Source organism: Salmo salar, chromosome 11, assembly GCF_965601325.2.
Source record: "Salmo salar chromosome 11, fSalSal1, whole genome shotgun sequence".
NCBI classification, from domain to species: Eukaryota; Metazoa; Chordata; class Actinopteri; order Salmoniformes; family Salmonidae; genus Salmo; species Salmo salar.
The window spans coordinates 92,295,045-92,318,597 of NC_138301.1; the positions used below are offsets into that span (position 1 = coordinate 92,295,045).

A 23,553-nucleotide genomic window follows, 5' to 3' on the forward strand; every position below is an offset into this window, starting at 1 on the left:
TTAAGAATAAAATAAATTCCACAAATTAACTTTTAATAAGGCACGTGTTAATTGAAATGCATTCCAGGTGACTACCTCATGAAGCTGGTTGAGAAAAATGCCAAGAGTGTGCAAAGCTGTCATCAATGCAAAGGGTGGCTACTTTGAAGAATATCAAATATATTTTGATTTGTTTAAAACATTTTTGTTTACTACATGATTCCATGTGTTATTTCATAGTTTTGAAGTCTTCACTATTATTCTACAATGTAGGAAATAGTAAAAATAAAGAAAAACCCTTGAATGAGTAGGTGTGTCGAAACTTTTGACTGGTACTGTATATCTCCATTATGGGGGAGCTAAGAGAGTAATACAACTGTGGTTTACTGCATCCAGTCTCTCCTGACTTCCTTCCTGGAAGCACTCCTTTAAAAAGCCATCCTTTCCTCTCCCTCTCTCCTTCTCACTTTCTACCAGTTTTGTTCAACATATTTACTGCTGTGCCTCCTCTTCCCCATTCCATTCTCCCTCCATTCCGGCTAGTCTGACTTCCCGCAAAGGCGGAGCATGCGTGTGTATTTGATTGAGCGATGTCGTTCCTAGTCTGCCCGCAGCTCTCCCAGCGAGTGACGGCTGTATTAACAGACAGCTAATATAACTTAAGCGAGAGTGAAAGAGAAAGAGACCTGCAACGACAGAAGACACTTAGAGCCGGTGGTGGGTGAGGGTGGTGAGCTAGCAGACCTCCAGTCTGACCTGGACAGGGCCATCTCTATGCCATTTAAGATGCTGTCTGTCAGATGCATGAATAGAGGAGCAAGCTAAAGTGAACAGGAAATTCTGCAACTCTCGGAGGACAGTGAGAGATGATAAAAAATGCTGTAGCCTTGGGGCGGAAATGTGTTGGTTTTAACAAAGAAATAAGCATTTTTAGTAACTTCCACTGTCCTTAAAAAAAGTACTGGATTTCTTTCCTACTGAGAGATAACAATACAGCAGAAAGACTAGTACAGGTCATTCACACTGACTGAGGAGATATTTACCAAGAATTGAAAAGGGCCAATATAAACTCAGCAAAAAAAGAAACGGCCCTTTTTCAGGACCCTGTCTTTCAAAGATAAAAATCGTAAAAATCCAAATAACTTCACAGAGCTTCATTGTAAAGGGTTTAAACTCTGTTTCCCATGCTTGTTCAATGAACCATAAACAATTAATGAACATGTACCTGTGGAACGGTCGTTAAGACACTAACAGCTTACAGACGGTAGGCAATTAAGGTCACATTTAAGAAAACTTAGGACACTAAAGAGGTCTTTCTAAGGACTGAAAAACACCAAAAGAAAGATGCCCAGGGTCCCTGCTCATCTGCGTGAACGTGCCTTAGGCATGCTGCCATGAGGCATGAGGACTGCAGGTGTGGCCAGGGCAAGAAATTGCAATGTCCATACTGTGAGACGCCTAAGACAGCGCTACAGGGAGACAGGACGGACAGCTGATCGTCCTCGCAGTGGCAGACCACGTGTAACAACACCTGCACAGGATTGGTACATCCGAACATCACACCTGCGGGACAGGTACAGGATGGCAACAACAACTGCCCGAGTTACACCAGGAACGCACAATCCCTCCATCAGTGCTCAGACTATCCGCAATAGGCTGAGAGAGACTGGACTGAGGGCTTGTAGGCCTGCTGTAAGGCAGGTCCTCACCAGACATCACCGGCAACAAAGTCGCCTATGGGCACAAACCCACCGTCGCTGGACCAGACAGGACCTGCAAAAAGTGCTTTTCACTGACGAGTCACGGTTTTGTCTCACCAGGGGTGATGGTCGGATTCGCGTTTATCATCGAAGAAATGAGCGTTACACCGAGGCCTGTACTCTGGAGCGGGATCGATTTGGAGGTGGAGGGTCCATCATGGTGTGGGGCAGTGTGTCACAGCATCATTGGACTGAGCTTGTCATTGCAGGCAATCAACACTGTGCATTACAGGGGAAGACATCCTCCTCTCTCATGTGGTACCCTTCCTGTAGGCTCATCTGGACATGACCCTCCAGCATGACAATGCCACCAGCCATACTGCTCGTTCTGTGCGTGATTTCCTGCAAGACAGGAATATCAGTATTCTGCCATGGCCAGCGAAGAGCCCGGATCTCAATCCCATTGAGCACGTCTGGAACCTGTTGGATCGGAGGGTGAGGGCTAGGGCCATTCCCCCCAGAAATGTCTGGGAACTTGCCTTGGTGGAAAAGTGGGGTAACATCTCACAGCAAGAACTGGCAAATCTGGTGCAGTCCATGAGGAGATGCACTGCAGTACTTAATGCAGCTGGTGACCACACCAGATACTGACTGTTACTTTTGATTTTGACCCCCCTTTGTTCAGGGACACATTATTCAATTTCTGTTAGTCACATGTCTGTGGAACTTGTTCAGTTTATGTCTCAGTTGTTGAATCGTGTTATGTTCATACAAATATTTACACATGTTAAGTTTGATGAAAATAAAAGCAGTTGACAGTGACAGGACGTTTCTTTCTTGCTGAGTTTATATCATGGGTGGATCAATTCACTTCAATTCTCCTCTCCAGCGTCCCATCCCGTATGCGGGATCAAAATCCAGGGAAAACTCCTAGCGACATTAGCATAACGAAATTTAATATATATATTTTTTCAAATATAGGACTGTCTCATATCGTTTTATAGATACACCTCTCCTGAATCGACCCACGTCGTCCGATTTCAAAAAGGTTTTACAGGAAAAGCAAATCATTAGATTATGTTAGAGGAGTCCATCGTAAAAGCAGCAACATAGCCATTTTCCGACCAACCACATGCATCACAAATAACCAAAAAACAGCTAAATGCAGCACTAACCTTTTACAAACTTCATCAGATGACACACCTAGGACATCATGTTACACAATGCATGCATTCTTTTGTTCAATAAAGTTCATATTTATATATGAAAACAGCATTTTACATCGGCGTCTGACGTTGACTAACTATTTTCCCGTCAAATTACTATTCGAAAACATTTTAAAAATGTAATATTGTCATTCTAAGATTTATAGATGAATATCTCTTGATATTGATACCTGTCATACCAGATTTAAAAATAACTTTACTGGGTAATCACACTTAGCGATAAAAGGGGATGCGATACTCAGAAAATGAGCTAGTAAACCGAGCTCAGCGCCATCTTGGAACAATCGCATATCACATCTAATCTTGTATAATATTGTCAATAATCGCTTACCTTTAGTTGTCTTCATCAGAAAGCACTTCCAGGAATCCCAGGTCCACAACAGATGTATTTTCGGTCGAAAAAGTCCATCCTTTATGTTCCATTAGCTTGCTGTTGTTAGCGCGTCTGAATGCTGTATCCAAACGCTCTGCCGGTCGCGGGACAGCCGTTTCGAAATAAAACATTTTTTTCCCATTTAGGTTCGTTCAAACATGTCAAACGTTGTATAACATAAATCTTCAGGGCCTGTTTCAACAAGAGAGCCAATAAGATTCGAGGGGGACGATTGCATTGTGTTTCAAAACGTTTCGAAAGGTGGGGGTAGACAGGGCCGCCGGCGTCATAATGGTGATGGCCCTCCCCCTGTGACCAATTTCCAACGCGTCTCATTCACGGAGTTTCGACAGTAGAAGGCTCAAAACACTTTGTAAAGACTGGGGACATCTTGTGGAAGCAATAGGAAGTGCTCAATGAACGATAGCTCACGGTGTGAATAATAGGCAACGACGTGAAGTTGAGTCCACAATTCAGAATTCCACTTCCTGTTTCAATCGGTCTCGGGGTTTTGACTGCCATATGAGTTCTGTTATACTCACAGACACCATTCAAACAGTTTTAGAAACTTTAGGGTGTTTTCTATCCACAGGTATTAATTATATGCATATCCTAGCTTCTGAGTTTGATTAGTAGGCCGTTGAAAATGGGCACAAATTATTTCCAAAATGCGCTGTGGCGCCCCCTATCCTAGGGTAACGTCAAGAGGTTATATAACAATATATGCCATTTAACAGATATTTGTATCCAAAGTGATTTCCAGTAGTGGTTTTATACATTATTTTCTGGTATGGTGGCCCCAGCGGGAATTGAAACCAAGACCCTGACGTTGCAAGTGGCATTGCAATTGAGCCACATGGCCCTTTAGGGGCATTGCAACTGAGCCACATGGCCCTTTAGGGGCATTCCAACTGAGCCACATAGCCCTTTAGGGGCATTCCAACTGAGCCACATGGCCCTTTAGGGGCATTCCAACTGAGCCACATGGCCATTTAGGGGCATTCCAACTGAGCCACATGGCCATTTAGGGGCATTCCAACTGAGCCACATGGCCATTTAGGGGCATTCCAACTGAGCCACATGGCCATTTAGAGGCATTCCAAAAAAGCTTTTAGGTAAAGTAAAATAAGATGTTCTTTAATATATGAAGTGCAGCCAGTGAGAGCAGCAATAGCTAGCTACCTTGTTTAGCCTCCAGCTCCTCCAGGGTGAGAGTGGGTCTCTTCTCCTCGGGGGTCGCAGTGACCGCTCTCACCACCATCTCTGCACCCTCCAGCAGGGCCTCGAGACCCTCCTCGCCAAGCAACTTGTCCGGGTCATCATCTGAGTCGTCGTCCAGCCGTACACGGTTTTTCTCCAGCGGTAGCATGTCGTTCTCTTTGGCCTTGATGGCGAAGCAGATTGGCGCAAAGGGCACTGGGAAGAAAGGTGGAGGTGGGAGAGAGAGAGGAGGGTGTGTTTGGTTAAAGCTTGAGGTCGTTTAAAACGAACAATGTGCCAGTGGCAGTCACTCATTTTACCATAAACCATTAACCTTCCCCAGGCAGGCAGACAGAGAGCGAGAGTATCATTAAGCTGGGGGTTAACCGTCATTACCATGGGCCAAAGACATAAACTTCAGCCACCCCGCTTTTTGAGCAGCCCGCAGCCACCTAATCATTTCGTCCATTTTCTAGCTGACAGTTCTAAAGGAAACCACACATACACACACGCACTCCGCAAACGTACCACCCCAACCACCTCCTCTGTCTACTCATCAACATTCCCACTCACCAAACAAACAAGCAGGAAGAAAAAAAACAACGATCCTCAGACACTTTAATTATCAGTGTGGGCAGGCCGGGCTGTGACGACTGGGACTGTGTCATGGTCAGCCTCTAAATGCTATGGTGTGTGTACAAGTCTTACCTTTAATTGGCTTGCCTTCATTCAGCTGTTTGTCAGAGGGACAGTTACCAACGTCGACACTGTCTGCCTCCCCCTCCGCTGGGCCAAGGCCGTCTGAAGAGCCACGCTACAGAGAGAAGAGAGAGAATACAGTTATTTTAAGAACAAAGTGCTTGGGGTTGTTCTGAGAACGAGAAATTAGAACGCACCAGACACAATAACTAGGCTATTTAAAGCTCATCAATTAGTGAAGTGAAAATGATTTAGAACTTATAAGGGCAGTGCTTTTTTTTTTTTTTTTTCATAGAAAAGTATTTTGTGCTTATGCTAAGTGATGTCAGCATGCTATTTGCAAAGCTTTGTTTGGGATTGGGTTTAAAAGTTAACAGTCAAAAATAGATGTGAGTGAGGCACAGTGAGGGTTGATTGCAGGCTGAACGGTAACGGAAAGCACATTTCACAGTACAGAGGGCCGACCACTCCTCTGCCTCTCTCCCTCTGTCGTCAAGGCCCTCATTGGAATGCTCTGTTCGCTCTGTGCACCGTTCAGCATAGGACACTGACAGAGAGGTTTAATCATAGCAACATGCAGTGGAGGAGGGACCAGGGGACAGCCACAAGGCCAATTCCGTGTGGAGAGAACACATGCCTCAGGTCTCATTTTCTGAGTGCAGTCCCTGAACATGGACCATACCAGCTCAGTAGGGACATAGGAGGAAAGGGACTAGCCTGAGCACCAGATCAGAGACCATGTTGTATGTTAACAAATAGTCATCACTAGCTTGCTAGTAGGTATATGATAGGAAGAGTCTGGACACCAGGCTAGCCGTTAGAGACATACAAGAAAACAACATGTGGGACGTTTCCTCTCGTTTCTCCCTACATGAGGATGGACTCATAATCCCACTTCATATGTATGCATGACGCCATGATCAAATCAAATGTTATTTGTCACATACACATGGTTAGCAGATGTTAATGCGAGTGTAGCGAAATGCTTGTGCTTCTAGATCTGACAATGCAGTAATATCCAACGAGTAATCTAACCTAACAATTTCACAACAATTACCTTATACACACAAGTGTAAAGGAATGAATAAGAATATATGAATGAGCGATGGTATAGAATGGCATAGGCAAGATGCAGTGGATGGTATAGAGTACAGTATATACATATGAGACAAGTAATGTAGGATATGTAAACATATAAAAGTGGCATTGTTTAAAGTGGCTAGTGATACATTACATCAAGATGGCAAGATGCAGTAGATAGTATAGAGTACAGTATATACATATGAGATGAGTAATGTAGGGTACATTATATGAAGTGGCACTGTTTAAAGTGGCTAGTGATACATTTATTACATATATTTTTCCATTATTAAAGTGGCTGGAGTTGAGTCAGTATGTTGGCAGCAGCCACTCAATGTTAGTGATGGCTGTTAAACAGTCCGATGGCCTTGAGAAATAAGCTTTTTTTCAGTCTCTCGGTCCCTGCTTTGATGCACCTGAACTGACTTCTCCTGTTGGATGATAGCGGGGTGAACAGGCAGTGACTCGGGTGGTTGTTGTCCTTAATGATCTTTTTGGCCTTCCTGTGACATCGGGTGGTGTAGGTGTCCTGGAGGGCAGGTAGTTTGCCCCCGGTGATGCGTTGTGCAGACCTCACTACCCTCTGGAGAGCCTTGCGGTTATGGGCGGAGCAGTTGCCGTACCAGGCAGTGATACAGCCCGACAGGATGCTCTCGATTGTGCATCTGTAAAAGTTTGAGAGTGTTTTTGGTGACAAGCCAAATTTCTTCAGCCTCTTGAGGTTGAAGAGGCGCTTGTGCCTTCTTCACCACGCTGTCTGTGTGGTTGGACCATTTCAGTTTGTCCATGATGTGTACGCCGAGGAACTTAACTTTCTACCCTCTCCACTACTGCCCCGTCGATGTGGATAGGGGGGTGCTCCCTCTGCTGTTTCCTGAAGTCCACGATCATCTCCTTTGTTTTGTTGACGTTGAGTGTGAGGTTATTTTCCTGACACCACACTCCGAGGGCCCTCACCTCCTCCCTGTAGGGCGTCTCGTCGTTGTTGGTAATCAAGCCTACCACTGTTGTGTCGTCTGCAAACTTGGTGATTGAGTTGGAGGCGTACATGGCCACGCAGTCGTGGATGAACAGGGAGTACAGGAGAGGGCTGAGAACGCACCCTTGTGGGGCCCCAGTGTTGAGGATCAGCGGGGTGGAGATGTTGTTACCTACCCTCACCACCTGGTGGCAGCCCGTCAGGAAGTCCAGGACCCAGTTGCACAGGGCGGGGTCGAGACCCAGGGTCTCGAGCTTGATGACGAGTTTGGAGGGTACTATGGTGTTAAATGCTGAGCCCGTAGTCGATGAACAGCATTCTCACATAGGTATTCCTCTTGATGGGTTAGGGCAGTGTGCAGTGTGATTGTGTCGTCTGTGGACCTATTGGGGCGGTAAGCAAATTGGAGTGGGTCTAGGGTGTCAGGTTGGGTGGAGGTGATATGGTCCTTGACTAGTCTCTCAAAGCACTTCATGATGACGGAAGTGAGTGCAACGGGGCGGTAGTCATTTAGCTCAGTTACCTTAGCTTTCTTGGGAACAGGAACAATGGTGGCCCTCTTGAAGCATGTGGGGACAGCAGACTGGGATAAGGATTGATTGAATATGTCCGTAAACACACCAGCCAGCTGGTCTGCGCATGCTCTGAGGACGCGGCTGGGGATGCCATCTGGGCCTGCAGCCTTGCGAGGGTTGACACGTTTAAATGTTTTGCTCACGTCGGCTGCAGTGAAGGAGAGCCCGCAGGTTTTGGTAGCGGGCCGTGTCAGTGGCGCTGTATTGTCCTCAAAGCGAGCAAAGAAGTTGTTTAGTCTGTCTGGGAGCAAGACATCCTGGTCCGCGACGGGGCTGGTTTTCCTTTTATAGTCCGTGATTTACTGTAGACCCTGCCACATACCTCTCGTGTCTGAGCCGTTGAATTGCGACACTACTTTGTCTCTATACTGACGCTTAGCTTGTTTGATTGCCTTGCGGAGGGAATAGTAACACTGTTTGTATTCAGTCATGTTTCCGGTCACCTTGCCCTGATTAAAAGCAGTGGTTTGCGCTTTCAGTTTTGCGCGAATACTGCCATCAATCCACGGTTTCTGGTTTGGGAATGTTTTAATTGACGCTGTGGGCACAACATCGCCGATGCACTTGCTAATAAACCCACTAACCGAATCAGCGTATTCATCAATGTTGTTGTTTGCCGCAATGCGGAACATATCCCAGTCCACATGATCGAAGCAATCTTGAAGCGTGGAATCCGATTGGTCGGACCAGTGTTGAACAGACCTGAGCGCGGGAGCTTCCTGTTTTCGTTTCTGTCTATAGGTTGGAAGCAACAAAATGGAGTCATGGTCAGCTTTTCCGAAAGGAGGGCGGGGAGGGCCTTATATGCATCGCAGAAGTTAGAATAACAGTGATCTAGGGTTTCGCCAGCCCTGGTAGCGCAATCGATATGCTGATAGAATTTAGGGAGCCTTGTTTTCAGATTAGCTTTGTTAAACTCCCCAGCTACAATAAATGCAGGATATGTGGTTTCCAGTTTACGTAGAGTCAAATGAAGTTCGTTCAGGGCCATCGATGTGTCTGCTTGGGGGGGGGATATATGCGGCTGTGATTATAATCGAAGAGAATTCTCTAGGTAGATAATGCGGTCGGCATTTGATTGTGAGGAATTCTAAGTCAGGTGAACAGAAGGACTTGAGTTCCTGTATGTTGTTATGATCACACCACGTCTCGTTAATCATAAGGCATACACCCCCGCCCTTCTTCTTACCAGAAAGATGCTTGTTTCTGTTGGCGCGATGCGGGAAGAAACCAGCTGGCTGTACCGACTCCGATAGCAACGTTCCAGTCTCTGATGTCTCTCTAGAAGGCTACCCTTGCACGGATTTCGTCTACCTTGTTGTCAAGAGACTGGACATTGGCAAGTAGTATGCTCGGGAGCGGTGCGCGATGTGCCCGTCTACGGAGCCTGACCAGAAGACCGCTCCGTCTGCCCCTTCTACGGCGTCGTTGTTTTGGGTCGCCGGCTGGGATCTGATCCATTGTCCTGGGTGGTGGTCCGAACAGAGGATCCGCTTTGGGAAAGTCGTATTCCTGGTCGTAATGTTGGTGAGTTGACGTTGCTCTTATATCCAATAGTTTGTCCCGACTGTATGTAATAAAACCTAAGATTACCTGGGGCAACAATGTAAGAAATAACATTAAAAAAACAAAAATACTGCATAGTTTCCTAGGAACACGAAACGAGGCGGCCATCTTTGTCGGCACCGGATTGGTGGGCAACAGGTCTGACAAAGCTGCCTTTGCAGCTGACTGTTTAGGCCTCAATTACCTGGGTTTCTCAGGGAGAGAGAGAAAGGCAGACTTATTCTCTATAAGGGAAGAGAGTGATAGAAGTGTGTGTGAGTGAATGAGTGGTGAAGGGAGAGAGAGAGAGAAAGGGGGTGAAGGGAGAGAGAGAAAGAGGGTGGAGGGAGAGAGAGAAATAAGGTAGATGGGTAGTTCTGTGTCGCTAATGGAAGTTTTTCAATATTTTACAGTTCTATAAAGGAAGTGTGGCAGCGAGCTCTTCAGCCGTGGCCCTCTGGAATGAGAGATCAGGGGACCATTAGCCTGGCTAAGGAATCTGCCTCCATGAAGATGAGCCTCTTTGATGGGGGAGAAAGAGGATGAAATGTGGGTCCTGGGCAGAAATAGAAATATAAGCTCCTGAGTGGCGCAGCGGTCTAAGGCACTGCATCGCAGTGCTTGCGGCGTCACTACAGACCTGGGTTCGATCCCAGGATGTGTTGTGACCGGGCTACCCATGAGGCAGTGCACAATTGGCCCAGCGACGTCTGGGTTAGGGGAGGGTTTGACTGGCCGGGATGTCCTTGTCCCATCGCGTTCCAGTGACTCCTTGTGGCGGGCCGGGCGCATGCACACTGACGTCGGTCACAAGTTGTACAGTGTTTCCTCCGACACATCGGTGCGGCTGGCTTCCGGGTTAAGCAAGCAGTGCGGCTTGGCAGGGTCGTGTTTTGGAGGACGCATGGGCCTCGAAATTCGCCTCTCCCGAGACCATACTAGAGTTGCAGCGATCAGACAAGACTAACTACCAATTGGATATCACAAAATACGGGCGAAAAAGAGGTAAAAAGTACAACAAAAAATGTATATATAAGAAATAGAAATAAGATATTCTTATTTCTTACAATAGGGATGTTTAAATCTATGCTCTACTTTTACCAACAGTGTGTGGGTTGAAAGAAACTATGCCCCACTTTCAATCAATATTTTCCATTCTGTGTATGAACCGAAACAGAGATGTTCATACAGTTGAAGTCGGATGTTTACATACACCTTAGCGAAATACATTTAAACTCAGTTTTTCACAATTCCTGACATTTAACTCAGGTAAAAATTCTGTTTTATATCAGTTAGGATATGCACTTTATTTTAAGAATGTGAAATGTCAGAATAATAGTAGAGAGAATTATATAATTCAGCTTTTATTTCATTCATCACATTCCCACTGGGTCAGAAGTTTACATACACAATTACTATTTGGTAGCACTGCCTTTAAAATTGTTTAACTTGGGTCAAACGTTTTGGCTAGCCTTCCACAAGCTTCCCACAATAAATTGGGTGAATTTTGGCCCATTCCTCCTGACAGCGCTGGTGTAACTGAGTCAGTTTTCTAGGCCTCCTTGCTCGCACACACTTTTTCAGTTCTGCCCACACATTTTCTATAGGATTGAGGACTGGGCTTAGTGATGGCCACTCCAATACCTTGACTTTGTTGTCCTAAAGCCATTTTTCCACAACTTTGGAAGTATGCTTGGGGTCATTGTCCATTTGGAAGACCCATTTGCGACCAAGCTTTAACTTCCTGACTGATGTCTTGAGATGTTGCTTCAATATAGCCACATAATTTTCCTGCCTCATGATGCCATCTATTTTGTGAAGTGCACCAGTCCCTCCTGCAGCAAAGCACCGCCACAACACGCTGCCGCCACCCCCGTGCTTCACGGTTGGGTTGGTGTTCTTCGGCGTGCAAGCTTCCCCTTTTTTTCTAAACATAACGATGGTCATTATGGCCAAACAGTTCTATTTTTGTTTCATCAGACCAGAGGACATTTCTCCAAAAAGTACGATCTTTGTCCCCATGTGCAGTTGCAAACCGTAGTCTGGCTTTTTTTATGGCGGTTTTGGAGCAGTGGCTTCTTCCTTGCTGAGCGGCCTTTCAGGTTATGTCGATATAGGACTCCTTTTACTGTGGATATAGATACTTTTGTACGTGTTTCCTCCAGCATCTTCACAAGGTCCTTTGCTGTTGTTCTGGGATTGATTTGCACTTTTTGCACCAAAGTACGTACATCTCCAGGAGACAGAACGCGTCTCCTTACTGAGCGGTATGAAGGCTGTGTGGTCCCATGGTGTTTAAACTTTTAATATTGTTTGTTCAGATGAACGTGGTACCTTCAGGTGTTTGGAAATTGCTCCCAAGGATGAACCAGATTTGTGGAGGTCTACAATTTTTTATCCTGAGCTCTTGGCTGATTTCCCCATGATGACAAGCAAATAAGCACTGAGTTTGAAGGTAGGCCTTGAAATACATCCACAGGTACACTACCAATTGACTCAGATAATGTCAATTAGCCTATCAGAAGCTTCTAAAGCCGTGACATCATTTTCTGGAATTTTCCAAGCTGTTTAAAAGGCACAGTCAACTTAGTGTATGTAAACTTCTGACCCACTGGAATTGTGATACGGTGAATTATAAGTGAAATAATCTGTTTGTAAACAATTGTTGGAAAAATGACTTGTGTCATGCACAAAGTAGATGTCCTAACCGACTTGCCAAAACTATAGTTTGTTAACAAGAAATGTGTGGAGTGGTTGAAAAACGAGTTTTAATGACTCCAACCTAAGTGTATGTAAACTTCCGACTTCAAATGTATTTAATACAGTACAATTCAGTTTCAAGCATCAATAAGTTTCATATCTCATCCGACTGTTGGTACACATATGACCATCATCTCTACATGCATGGATGCAGTCATTTTGAATAAGCCTTCTGCTATATGTTCCTCTGGGGTATGATTTCATACGTTATATATTCTCTCTGTCTGTAGCATCCTGTTCATGATACTGCCCTGGCATCATCGGTTTCCTCTTTATACCGTCTTCTCCGTCTCTCAAATACAGAGCATTCGTAACGTATTCAGACCCATTGATATTTCCACATTTTGTTATGTTACAGAATTATTCTAAAATGTATCATTTTTTTTAATCAATCTACACAACACCCATAATGACAAAGCAAAAAGAGGTTTAGAATTTTTTGCAAATGTATAAAAAAAAAGTGGAAAAAAGAAATATCAAATTTAAATATTCAGTATTTAGACCCTTTACTCAGTACTTTATTGAAGCACCTTTGGCAGCGACTACAGCCTCGAGTCTTCTTGGGTATGACGCTACAAGCTTGGCACACCTGTATTTGGAGAGTTTCTCCCATTCTTCTCTGCAAATTGATAAGGATTTGTTTTGTGTGTGTACTGCACTGGGCGGATGGTTTGTAGGCGAGAAAAGAGATGGACTTGAGTGGTTGCCTTCAGGGGATTGTGAGTATAGCCACAACCGGAAGTGGCTTTTCGTAGCAGGTAAGGAGAGCATTTTAGCTAACCCTAACCTTAACCTAATACTCTTAACCTGCTACAAAGAAGTCACTTCCAGCCATAGCTGTATTCCACCTAGTCAAAACCGCCATCAAGGTTTACTAACACAAGAAAAGAGTTGCATGATAAGTGTCAGTGGTGTTGTATGAGGCGTAACCTCACAAACACATATAGGCCGCAGTGCAAAGAGGCATACAGAGACTGACAGGTCTCCAACACTCACACTAACTCCCAGCCAGACCCCAGGCCCACACAGCCGTCAGAGGGCTAGAGAGCTCTGGGAGACTAACCATGGTATGCAGCCTTTATCTCTTGCAGGCTACTTTATTATATTTCGGTATGTGACGTTACGTTATATCTTTCCCACTGTGCAGACTGCCTTGTCTGCTAGCGAACAGCACAGCCTGCAAAATGTAGCCATTTATCAATTCAAAACTGAAGATCTCCATTGCCCATATGAGTCCATTGCTTAGCAGTGAAAAGCAACCTGTCATGGATAGATAACTGAAAAAATATCTCTAGCAATACAGCTACCGAAAGTGCTCTTTGACCCTCATCCCAATATGTTGCTGATAGAGCAGGATAAAGTAGCGCAGCAAGCCACCGGAGAGGCTGAGAAAAACCTCATTGGAAGCATTTCAGATGGTTTTAGAGGAAATTGTCGATACAGTTAGTTGTAATAGCACAGTGGTTTTAACAAGTGACGCAAAGCACTTTACAACGTTCTGAGTGGAAAGCCACTAAAAACAAGCCGGGAGCAATGGAAGCGACTTTGGAAAGACTCCTTCTAAAAGGCTGCAGAAAGATGTTAGGAGAAGGAGGGAAACTGTTAAGGGAGGGCAACTTCCATACAAATATATCAGCCTAAGGCTGCAGACCATATCTCATACAACAATCTCACCAAAACACCCCAAACACAAGACATCAGGATGAACATTCAAAATGGGGGGGAGAGTTAATTTGTTGTCCCTCCCATGCTCTTAAACTAGTAATGCCAAATGAGCTGCTGCAGGCCACCTGTTACAGTGTGATTATTTACCCTAATCATGTCATCAGAGCTGCTGCTTCATCAGAGGCCCCTAACCCATACACCCCCCCCCCCCCCCTGTTGATGGCCTATGCTTCCTGAGGAAGTAAGTAAGTACAGTCTTAACTTCCCCGTCACAACTAGCTATAGACCAAACACAGGGAAAGCAGTCCATTTCAATAATGGATGTCCTCAATCTCACACCACTTTATAAAGAGGGGTCTGGTGTGAGGAAAAAGAGAGAAAACAATGATTAAAAACAGAGAAACGTCATCACAGTGTCTAAGAGAGGAGGAGCTACTACCTCAACTTAGGAACTGGGACAGTCAACAAAAAAGAGGAAGAGTAGGGAGAATTAACTTAATCACTTGCGTTCAAGGACGCAGAGGTGATCCCCCTCATCTCAGCGCTTCAAAGGCTCTCTCAGGTACCGGGGGAGCGGAGTCACACAGCCACAGGCACAAATCAAGAACAATGGCTTCTGCCAGGTGGCTAACTGAGCTTTTAAGTCAGGCGGGCGGACGGCTTAAGGAAGGTGATGAATCGACTTCCGTCACTCGAGGAGAGAGAGGGGGGTAAGGGGAAGAGTAGGGAGGGAGAGAAGGAGTTGGAATAATTCTTATTGCTGTCGATCATAGCCTTTTCAGTATGAAAGGATGCAGAAGAGGACAGGAGTAGAGTGGAGGAGAGGAAAGAGCAGGATAGAGTCTGGAGGAGGGTAAAGGCAATATTCACTTTACTGGAAGAGTCGATTCAGAAAAGCAGCCTGAACATGCCTTAGAATTTGACAAAACAGTAGTGGGGGAAAATGTTGAATATTGACGAAGTCAGCTATCCGCTGCTGCTGCACCCACCAGTCTGTCAGTGTGGGGCCTTTGATGGAGGCTGGAGCTGCTGGAGGGTTTGGAGGGACAGGCAAGGACAGAGGCAGCCATGCAATGTGGTTGGCCCTCGGGTGAAGGACCACTGCCAGAGACAGAGAGTGGACATCCAAGCAACCCAGAAAGGAGGCATCAAAGTCAGGCCTGCATCCCCAGTAGCTGGTGGAAAGGGGAGGGACTACTACAGCCAAAAGACAAAACTCAGGATTGACACAGTATGAGTAGCCTGAAAAAAGCCCTAAATTGCACACATTGGTGCTGCATCATGAAAGTGTGTGTGTGAAGGAGGGTATGTGTTGCAGTGTGATGTATGGTAGGTGTGTGTGTCCAGAAGCATCATCTCTCTGCCCACCAGAGGTGTATTTTGAAATGCTTTAGGTTAGCCCTAACTTTAAAGTGAAGTTCTCACACACAGAATACATGATCAACTCTCCTACTATCTGCTCATCAATTCAAGAATGATGCACAACCACAAAAAAAAGGTGCAATAAAAGTGACTGAAAGTGTGTTTAAAATGCTCCTATCTAAAATGTGTTTCGTAGTGTAGAACAAGGCTTTGAGGACAAGCTACAATAAGCCACAATAATGTTAATCGTTTTCAGCAGGAACCAGCTGAAGCCCCAGCAGCCAAGCTGTCTCTGGAGAGATACTCAACAGAACCACATCGCTCTCTCTCTGCTCCCACTCTCTCTACAGCCCTGACACATGGAGCCTACTGTTGCTTAGCCTCGCAAGCCACCATCATCTCGTAATCATCCCTGCAGCGAACCATTCATGTAAACTCGCAAGATCAAGGTGGCTCGCAACGCAAACTGTAGCTAGTCCAAAAAAAGCTCCTGCAGCTCCCTTCACCATTTCCTGGTTGCTAAAATTCTAATAGTTCGCCAAATTTCAGTTTGTGACAAAAGAAGAAGTCATTGCGTATTGAATCATTGTACCATATAAACTGTGAAATATATTTTCCAGAATCAAAAACACTGTATATTCAGCTGTTTTAAGTTGGTGTACAAAACCAAAAGTAAAATATGCAAAAACAAAACTTCAGAATAGAAGGCATAAAAATAACACATAGAACAGATCTACCACTTCTTAGACTTGCTTTCAACGGGAATGAAAGATCTATAACTCACATTTCTATGTGAATTTGGTCAGGTGGCCCAAAAAGTTACAATTGCCTCAAAATGCTTAATACAAAACGGATGACACAAACAACTGGAATCGTTACCCCTGTCATGCCCTGCCTCCAGTCCACTTACAGATATCTGAGCAAGAGAGCCTCATTGAAATTGCAACAAGCGGTTTTGTGAATAGTGAATTTAATCAGAAGCCACTGCCAGATTTCTGGATAGCGCTGCGCTCAGAGTTTCTGGCCTTGGCAAATTGCGCTGTTAAGACACCGATGCCCTTTGCAACCATGTACCTATGTGAGAGTGGATTCTCGGCCCTCACTAGGATGAAAACTAAATACAGGTACAGACTGTGTGTGGAAAATGATTTAAGACTGAGATTCTCTCCAATACAGCCCAACATTGCAGAGTTACAGTTGAAGTCAGAAGTTTACATACACTTAGGTTGGAGTCATTAAAACTCGTTTTTCAACCACTCCACAAAATTCTTGTTAACAAACTATAGTTTTGGCAAGTCGGTAGGGACATCTACTTTGTGTATGACACAAGTAATTTTTCAACAATTGTTTACAGACAGATTATTTCACTTATAATTCACTGTATCACAATTCCAGTGGGTCAGAAGTTTACATACACTAAGTTGACTGTGCCTTTAAACAGCTTGGGAAATTCCAGAAAAGGATGTCATGGCTTAAGAAGCTTCTGTTAGGCTAATTGACATAATTTGAGTCAATTGGAGGTGTACCTGTGGATGTATTTCAAGGCCTACCTTCAAACTCAGTGCCTCTTGCTTGACATCATGGGACAATCAAAAGAAATCAGCCAAGACCTCAGAATAAAAATTGTAGACCTCCACAAGTCTGGTTCATCCTTGGGAGCAATTTCCAAACACCTGAAGGTACCACGTTCATCTGTGCAAACAATAGTACGCAAGTATAAACACCATGGGACCACACAGCCGTCATACCACTCAGGAAGGAGACGTGTTCTGTCTCCTGGAGATGAACGTACTTTGGTGTGAAAAGTGCAAATCAATCCCAGAACAACAGCAAAGGACCTTGTGAAGATGCTGGAGGAAACAGGTACAAAAGTAGAACTCCATCCCAACCGTGAAGCACGGGGGTGACGGCAGCATCTTGTGGGGGTGCTTTGCTGCAGGAGGGACTGGTGCACTTCACAAAATAGATGGCATCATGAGAAGGAAAATTACGTGGATATATTGAAGCAACATCTCAAGACATCAGTCAGGAAGTTAAAGCTTGGTCGCAAATGGGTCTTCCAAATGGACAATGACCCCAAGCATACTTCCAAAGTTGTGGCAAAATGGCTTAAGGAAAACAAAGTCAAGGTATTGGAGTGGCCATCACAAAGCTCTGACTTCAATCCCATTTTAAATTTGTGGGCAGAACTGAAAAAGTGGGTGCGAGCAAGGAGGCCTACAAACCTGACTCAGTTACACGAGCTCTATCAGGATGAACGGGGCAAAATTTACCCAACTTTATGTGGGAAGCTTGTGGAAGGCTACCGAAACGTTTGACCCAAGTTAAACAATGTAAAGGCAATGCTACCAAATAGTAATTGAGTGCATGTAAACTTCTGACCCACTGGGAAAGTGACGAAATAAATAAAAGATGAAATAAATCATTCTCTCTACTATTATTCTGACATTTCACATTCTTAAAATAAAGTGGTGATCCTAACTGACCTAAGACAGGGAATTTTTACTAGGATTAAATGTCAGGAATTGTGAAAAACTGAGTTTAAATGTATTTGGCTAAGATGTATGTAAACATCCGACTTCAACTGTAGCTAGGTGGGCCAACCACATACAGTATCATAAGATATTATTATTATTTTTTTAATTAGCTATCAGCAAATCAAAAAGTCACGTGCGACTGTTAGTTCAGATGTTTTCGGAAGTTGGGCAGAGACTCTGCTGTCCTAGGTTCCACCATTGGGGTGCCAGGACAGAGAAGAGAGTGGATTGGGCTGAGCGGGAGCTGCCCTCGTGCAAGGGTGAGAGGACCAAGAGACCAGAGGTGGCAGAACGGAATGCTCGGGTTGGGGTGTACGGTTTGAGCATAGCCTGAAAACACATTTTCCACTGCCAAGGAGACTCAAGAATTCTTTGATAAGCACAACACACAGGGGAAGAGCTGATAGATCTAGGCTAACCCCAATTTGACTGGCTCAATATTCAGCTATGCTATACATACACAACCACACAGCCTACCCTATGGCTGTGATGCTGCCTTCAGCGTGAGGGAGGAAGCAGCGGTGAGGCTGCCTCTCAACGTCCCTCCACTCTTACTCCCTGGCTGAGAAAAGGGCACACAGCCTTCCAGCTGACAAAACTCAAGTTGCACTGCCTTATTTCAGACTCATGCACCAATTAATGTTGTTACTCCAATGACCAGAGAAAGTGAAATATTCCTTGATATTTAAAAAAAACATACAAGCCGCTAATAATTACGCAAACTTATCGTGAGTGGAAGTAGGGAGAACGCGTATTTTATGGCTTATAAAAAAGTGTTGAATAAAGTGTTGACAGTGCTGAATAACAAACATGAACATGCTCATAAAAACAGCAGCTTTTTTGCTGTATTCGTTTTCTCCCCCAAGTCACGATTTTAAAAGTTTAGAAATCTCACACTATCAACTTTGCTGTGCGTTCAAGGTTACTTTTTTCTATGGCTGGAGGAAACTGTGCAGACACGGTGATCTGAGCTATATTATTGGCCAGCGGTAGGCCCATGACTGCGTGGCCAAGCATGCCTCCAACTCAATCATCAAGTTTGCAGACGACAACAGTAGTAGCCTTGATTACCAACAACGATAAGACAGCCTACAGGGAGGAGGTGAGAGGAAAATAACCTCTCACTCAACGTCAACAAAACACAGCAAAGGGAGCACACCCCTATCCACATTGATGGGACTGCAGTGGAGAAGGTGGAAAGCTTCAAGTTCCTCGACGTACACATCACTGACAAACTGAAATGGTCCACCCACACACACAGTGTGGTGAAGAAAGCACATCAGCGCCTCTTCGACCTCAGGAGGCTTAACACCTAAAGAAATGTGGCTTAACACCTAAAACCCTCACAAACTTTTACAAATGCACAATTGAGAGCATCCTGCCGGGCTCTAGCACCGCCTGGTACGGCAACTGCACCGCCCACAACGCACTCCAGCCGTTGGTGCGGTCTGCCCAATGCATTACCGGGGGGAAACTTCCTGCCCACCTGGACACCTACAGCACCTGATGCCATAGGAAGGCCAAAAAGATCATCAAGGACATCAACCACCCGAGCCAATGCCTGTTCACCCTGCTATCCTCCAGAAGGCGAGGTCAGTACAGGTGCATCAAAGCTGGGACCGAGAGTCTGAAAGACAGCTTCTATCTTTTTTTAATTTGACCTTTATTTAACTAGGCAAGTCAGTTAAGAACAAATTCTTATTTTCAATGACGGCCTAGGAACAGTGGGTTAACTGCCTTGTTCAGGGGCAGAACGACAGATTTGTACCTTATCAGCTCGGGGATTCGAACTTTCAACCTTTCGGTTACTAGTGTGGAGGATAGACGGCCAGTCCCATATGGGCTAAACTGTGTAGGATAGACGGCCAGTCCCATATGGGCTAAACTGATTAGGATAGACGGCCAGTCCCATATGGGCTACCACACAGTCATTTTTTGTCTTCCTGTTGATGGCTGTCTTCCTCTGTTCACGCTGCTGAATTTACCTCCCAGGGAGGAATTGACCTACAGGTCATGATTAATTATAGACTGCATTACTGGCGCAAACCCTCTTTTTTTTTTTTTACATAGTAGAAAAGCACATACATGCTTAATAAAAATGTAGGATACCTCTCCAGCATATACTCTTTGATTACAACCTCATTGATGCTTGGTGAGCACATAATCCTAAAGCAAAAGAGTACACTTTCTACTCAAACAGGTATAAATCATTCTAACGAATCGGTTTCAGACTATTATCTACAACTACTTTCTTGAACCAAGAAAATAGAAATTCGACATATGAGCTTGTCTGACCACCAGGCTTAATACTGACAAATTCAAATTTCAGAATCTCCTAACAGAGCGACAAGATGGCATTTCAACGTTTCATTACTACAAAACCCAACATTTTGTGATCAATTTGAAACTGAACTAAATTCATAATGATCAATAAAAATTCAGTCGAACGGCCCCAGATTCTATGGGATGCCACCGAAGGTTTTGTTAAAAAATAATGCAACTCCATTTGCATCTGGGTTGAATAAATCACAATTAAAGAAGATATCAGAATTGGAAATGTTAACTGTGTTAGAGCATTCTCAACAAACACTCTTTATAGACCAGTTAGATAGTACTCTTTCCAAAGTCAAGACCGAACTTAATTTACTGATAAGACAGAGAGCAGAATCTGCCATCCATTGAGTTAGACTCATTACTTCCATGGTAATCATCCCAGTCGTTTACTGGCCAACAAGCTACGCAGTAATTACCAATTAGCTGATATAGCAACTAGTGAATCTGAAACAGGGGGATTACTATCAGAACCCAAATTAATCAAAGAATCTCCCACTTCTATAAAGAATTGTACACCTCTGACTGTAAATCCACACCAAGCCAGACTAAGTCCTTTCTAAAATAAATAAGAACTCCTCTTCTCTCAATAGAGGAAGTCACCTTGCTGGGAGACCAACACTCTCTCGAACTCAAAAGGGCATTGGATAGCATGAATAAAGGCAAATCACCTGGATGGGATGGTATTACTCCTTAGGTCTATTTAAAATGTTGGGATCAATTAGGTTCACTATTGCTCTAAATGGCACAAATACAGCCAATCACAAAGGTTAATTTGGGAGAGATGTGAACACAGCACTAATTTTACTTTTCTTAACCTGTTGGGGCTAGGGGGCAGTATTTTCACGGCTGGATAAAAAAACGTACCCGATTTAATCTGGTTACTAATCCTACCCAGTAACTAGAATATGCATATACTTATTATATATGGATAGAAAACACCCTAAAGTTTCTAAAACTGTTTGAATGGTGTCTGTGAGTATAACAGAACTCATTTGGCAGGCAAAACCCTGAGACATTTTCTGACAGGAAGTGGATACCTGATGTGTTGAATTACCTTTAAGCCTATGCCATTGAAACACACAGGGGTTGATTAATGTTTTGGCACTTCCTATTGCTTCCACTAGATGTCACCAGCCTTTACAAAGTGTTTTGAGTCTTTTACTGTGAGATCTGACCGAACAAGAGCCATGGAACGGTGATGGCCGATTAGACTCTGGCGCGCGAGTTCATGTTGGGTACCCTCGTTCCAATACGTTATAAAAGAGAATGCATTCGTCCACCTTGAATATTATTCATGTTCTGGTTAAAAAAGGCCCTAATGATTTATGCTATACAACGTTTGACATGTTTGAACGAACGTAAATATATTTTTTCCCCTCGTTCATGAAGTGAAGTCCGGCGGGCTTAGATCATGTGCTAACAAGACGGAGATTTTTGGACATAAATGATGAGCTTTTTTGAACAAAACTACATTCGTTATGGACCTGTGATACCTGGAAGTGACATCTGATGAAGAGAATCAAAGGTAATGGATTATTTACATAGTATTTTCGATTTTAGATCTCCCCAACATGGCGGCTAGTCTGTATCGCAACGCGTATTTTTCTGGGCGCAGTGCTCAGATTATTGCAAAGTGTGATTTCCCAGTAAGGTTATTTTTAAATCTGGCAAGTTGATTGCGTTCAAGAGATGTAAATCTATAATTCTTTAAATGACAATATAATATTTTACCAATGTTCTCTAATTTTAATTATTTAATTTGTGGTGCTGACTTGACTAAATGTTATTGGAGGGAAACGATTTCCTCAACATCAATGCCATAGTAAAACGCTGTTTTTGGATATAAATATGAACTTGATAGAACTAAAAATGCATGCATTGTCTAACATAATGTCCTAGGAGTGTCATCTGATGGAGATTGTAAAAGGTTAGTGCATCATTTTAGCTGGTTTTATGGTTTTGGTGACCCTGTCTTTGAATTGACAAAACATTACACACAGCTATTGTCAATGTACTCTCCTAACATAATCTAACTTTATGCTTTCGCCGTAAAACCTTTTTGAAATCGGACAACGTGGTTAGATTAAGGAGATGTTTATCTTTCAAAGGGTGTAAGATAGTTGTATGTTTGAAAAATTTGAATTTTGACATTTATTTGGTTTCAAATTTGCCGCTCTTGAAATGCACCTGCTGTTGATGGAGTGCACCACGGGGGGGACGCTAGCGTCCCACCTAGCCCATAGAGGTTAAAAAAAGGTAAGGATGCCACCCAATGTTCTCACTATTGCCCCGTTTTTTTTTCAGCATAAACCTGCTCTCTTCCACCAGTACAAGGAGATGTTGGAGGGTGAACAAGCAACACTTCAGGTATTTTATCTTTTTACTTTGAGCTTATTGCTTGAACTTGAATGTTATTTCTGATATGCAAGGTTTTAATAATGTCTTGTCTATTTTTATCTGCTTTCCTCCTTTTCAGAGTCAATTGTCTGGAGCCTGATGTTGTTGTGGCCAAGGAGATTGACTCAGATGGAACCAATGTTGACTTCCTTCCTCCCAGAAATGAGAAAGCATCCTCCAGACTGGACAACCTGGCAAACATATATTTTAGAGACGATCAGGACTTTTGCAATGAAAAGGCCATGGACATTTCATGTCCTGCTCCAAAGGGCAGGACAGAAATATGCTCTCAGGCTAGATTCCTTTTTTTTTTATATCATAACATGACCTGAACCAAAGTCACTCAAAGGATCTTACGATCTAGGTCTAGTTAGTGTTCTTATGCGTTTGTGTGACTTATATTTTACATTTTTCTTAATTGTACGCTCCTACACCTTGAGAACTTGAAGTTAAAAGTATTTTAAATGTTGAAATATTCATTTTTTAAGCACTACTTCATTGATTTAGCACATGGTTACAGTCACGTGTTCCAATGAAAATTATTTTAGATGGGTGGGTCTAAGGGTGTGAATGATGCTAAATGGGCATAAACAAAGAGCAGCACTGTAGCTGTTCAATGTGAATATTGTTAATGGTTTGCCTAATGGGGGAACATGGTAAGGTAATGTTCAAAGAATCCATTTTGGCAATTTGGTGAAAGGATTAATGTAGAACATGTGTGAAAATTGCAGCAAAATGTTTGAATGCCCTTTTCACCTAAATGGAATTCTAAGTTTATAAACTTTTAAGGCAGCATTACTTTCCCATGTTTCCTCCAACTACAGCATTTGTCATTTTGAAGCTCTGAGTCTGTACTTTTAGCCAATATAAAGAAACACAATTTCAAATTATGGAACATAAGACCAAAAATAAATGTTCAGTCACAGATATTAAACGTTATTCCAAAGTATTGATGTCCCATCTTGAGACTTACCCAAATTGGTACACACAGACCAAAGCGAATGTTAAAAATCTTTTACCCTCAGATAACGTCTGTCGACTATTACACATCTTAGATGCTTCATCAAATGCAACAGCTCCTCGGCCTGTATCATCTCTCGATGCAGACAAACATTTTGATATAACCATTCTAGTTTATCTCT

The 23,553-nt window shown here is 43.7% G+C and overlaps 1 protein-coding gene across 2 annotated transcripts in view; it reads right to left on the minus strand.

Annotated features, from left to right (window-relative positions):
* Window positions 1-23,553, minus strand: part of LOC106563159 (splicing factor, suppressor of white-apricot homolog) — a 143,967-nt gene that overhangs the window by 55,198 nt on the left and 65,216 nt on the right. For both annotated transcript variants that reach the window (XM_014128427.3, XM_014128426.3), the window contains exons 11-12: window positions 5,187-5,292; window positions 4,461-4,694 (exon numbers count right to left, since the gene is read on the minus strand). In XM_014128427.3, coding sequence (XP_013983902.3) covers window positions 4,461-4,694; window positions 5,187-5,292 — 340 coding nt within the window. The remainder of the gene's footprint in view (window positions 1-4,460; window positions 4,695-5,186; window positions 5,293-23,553) is intronic.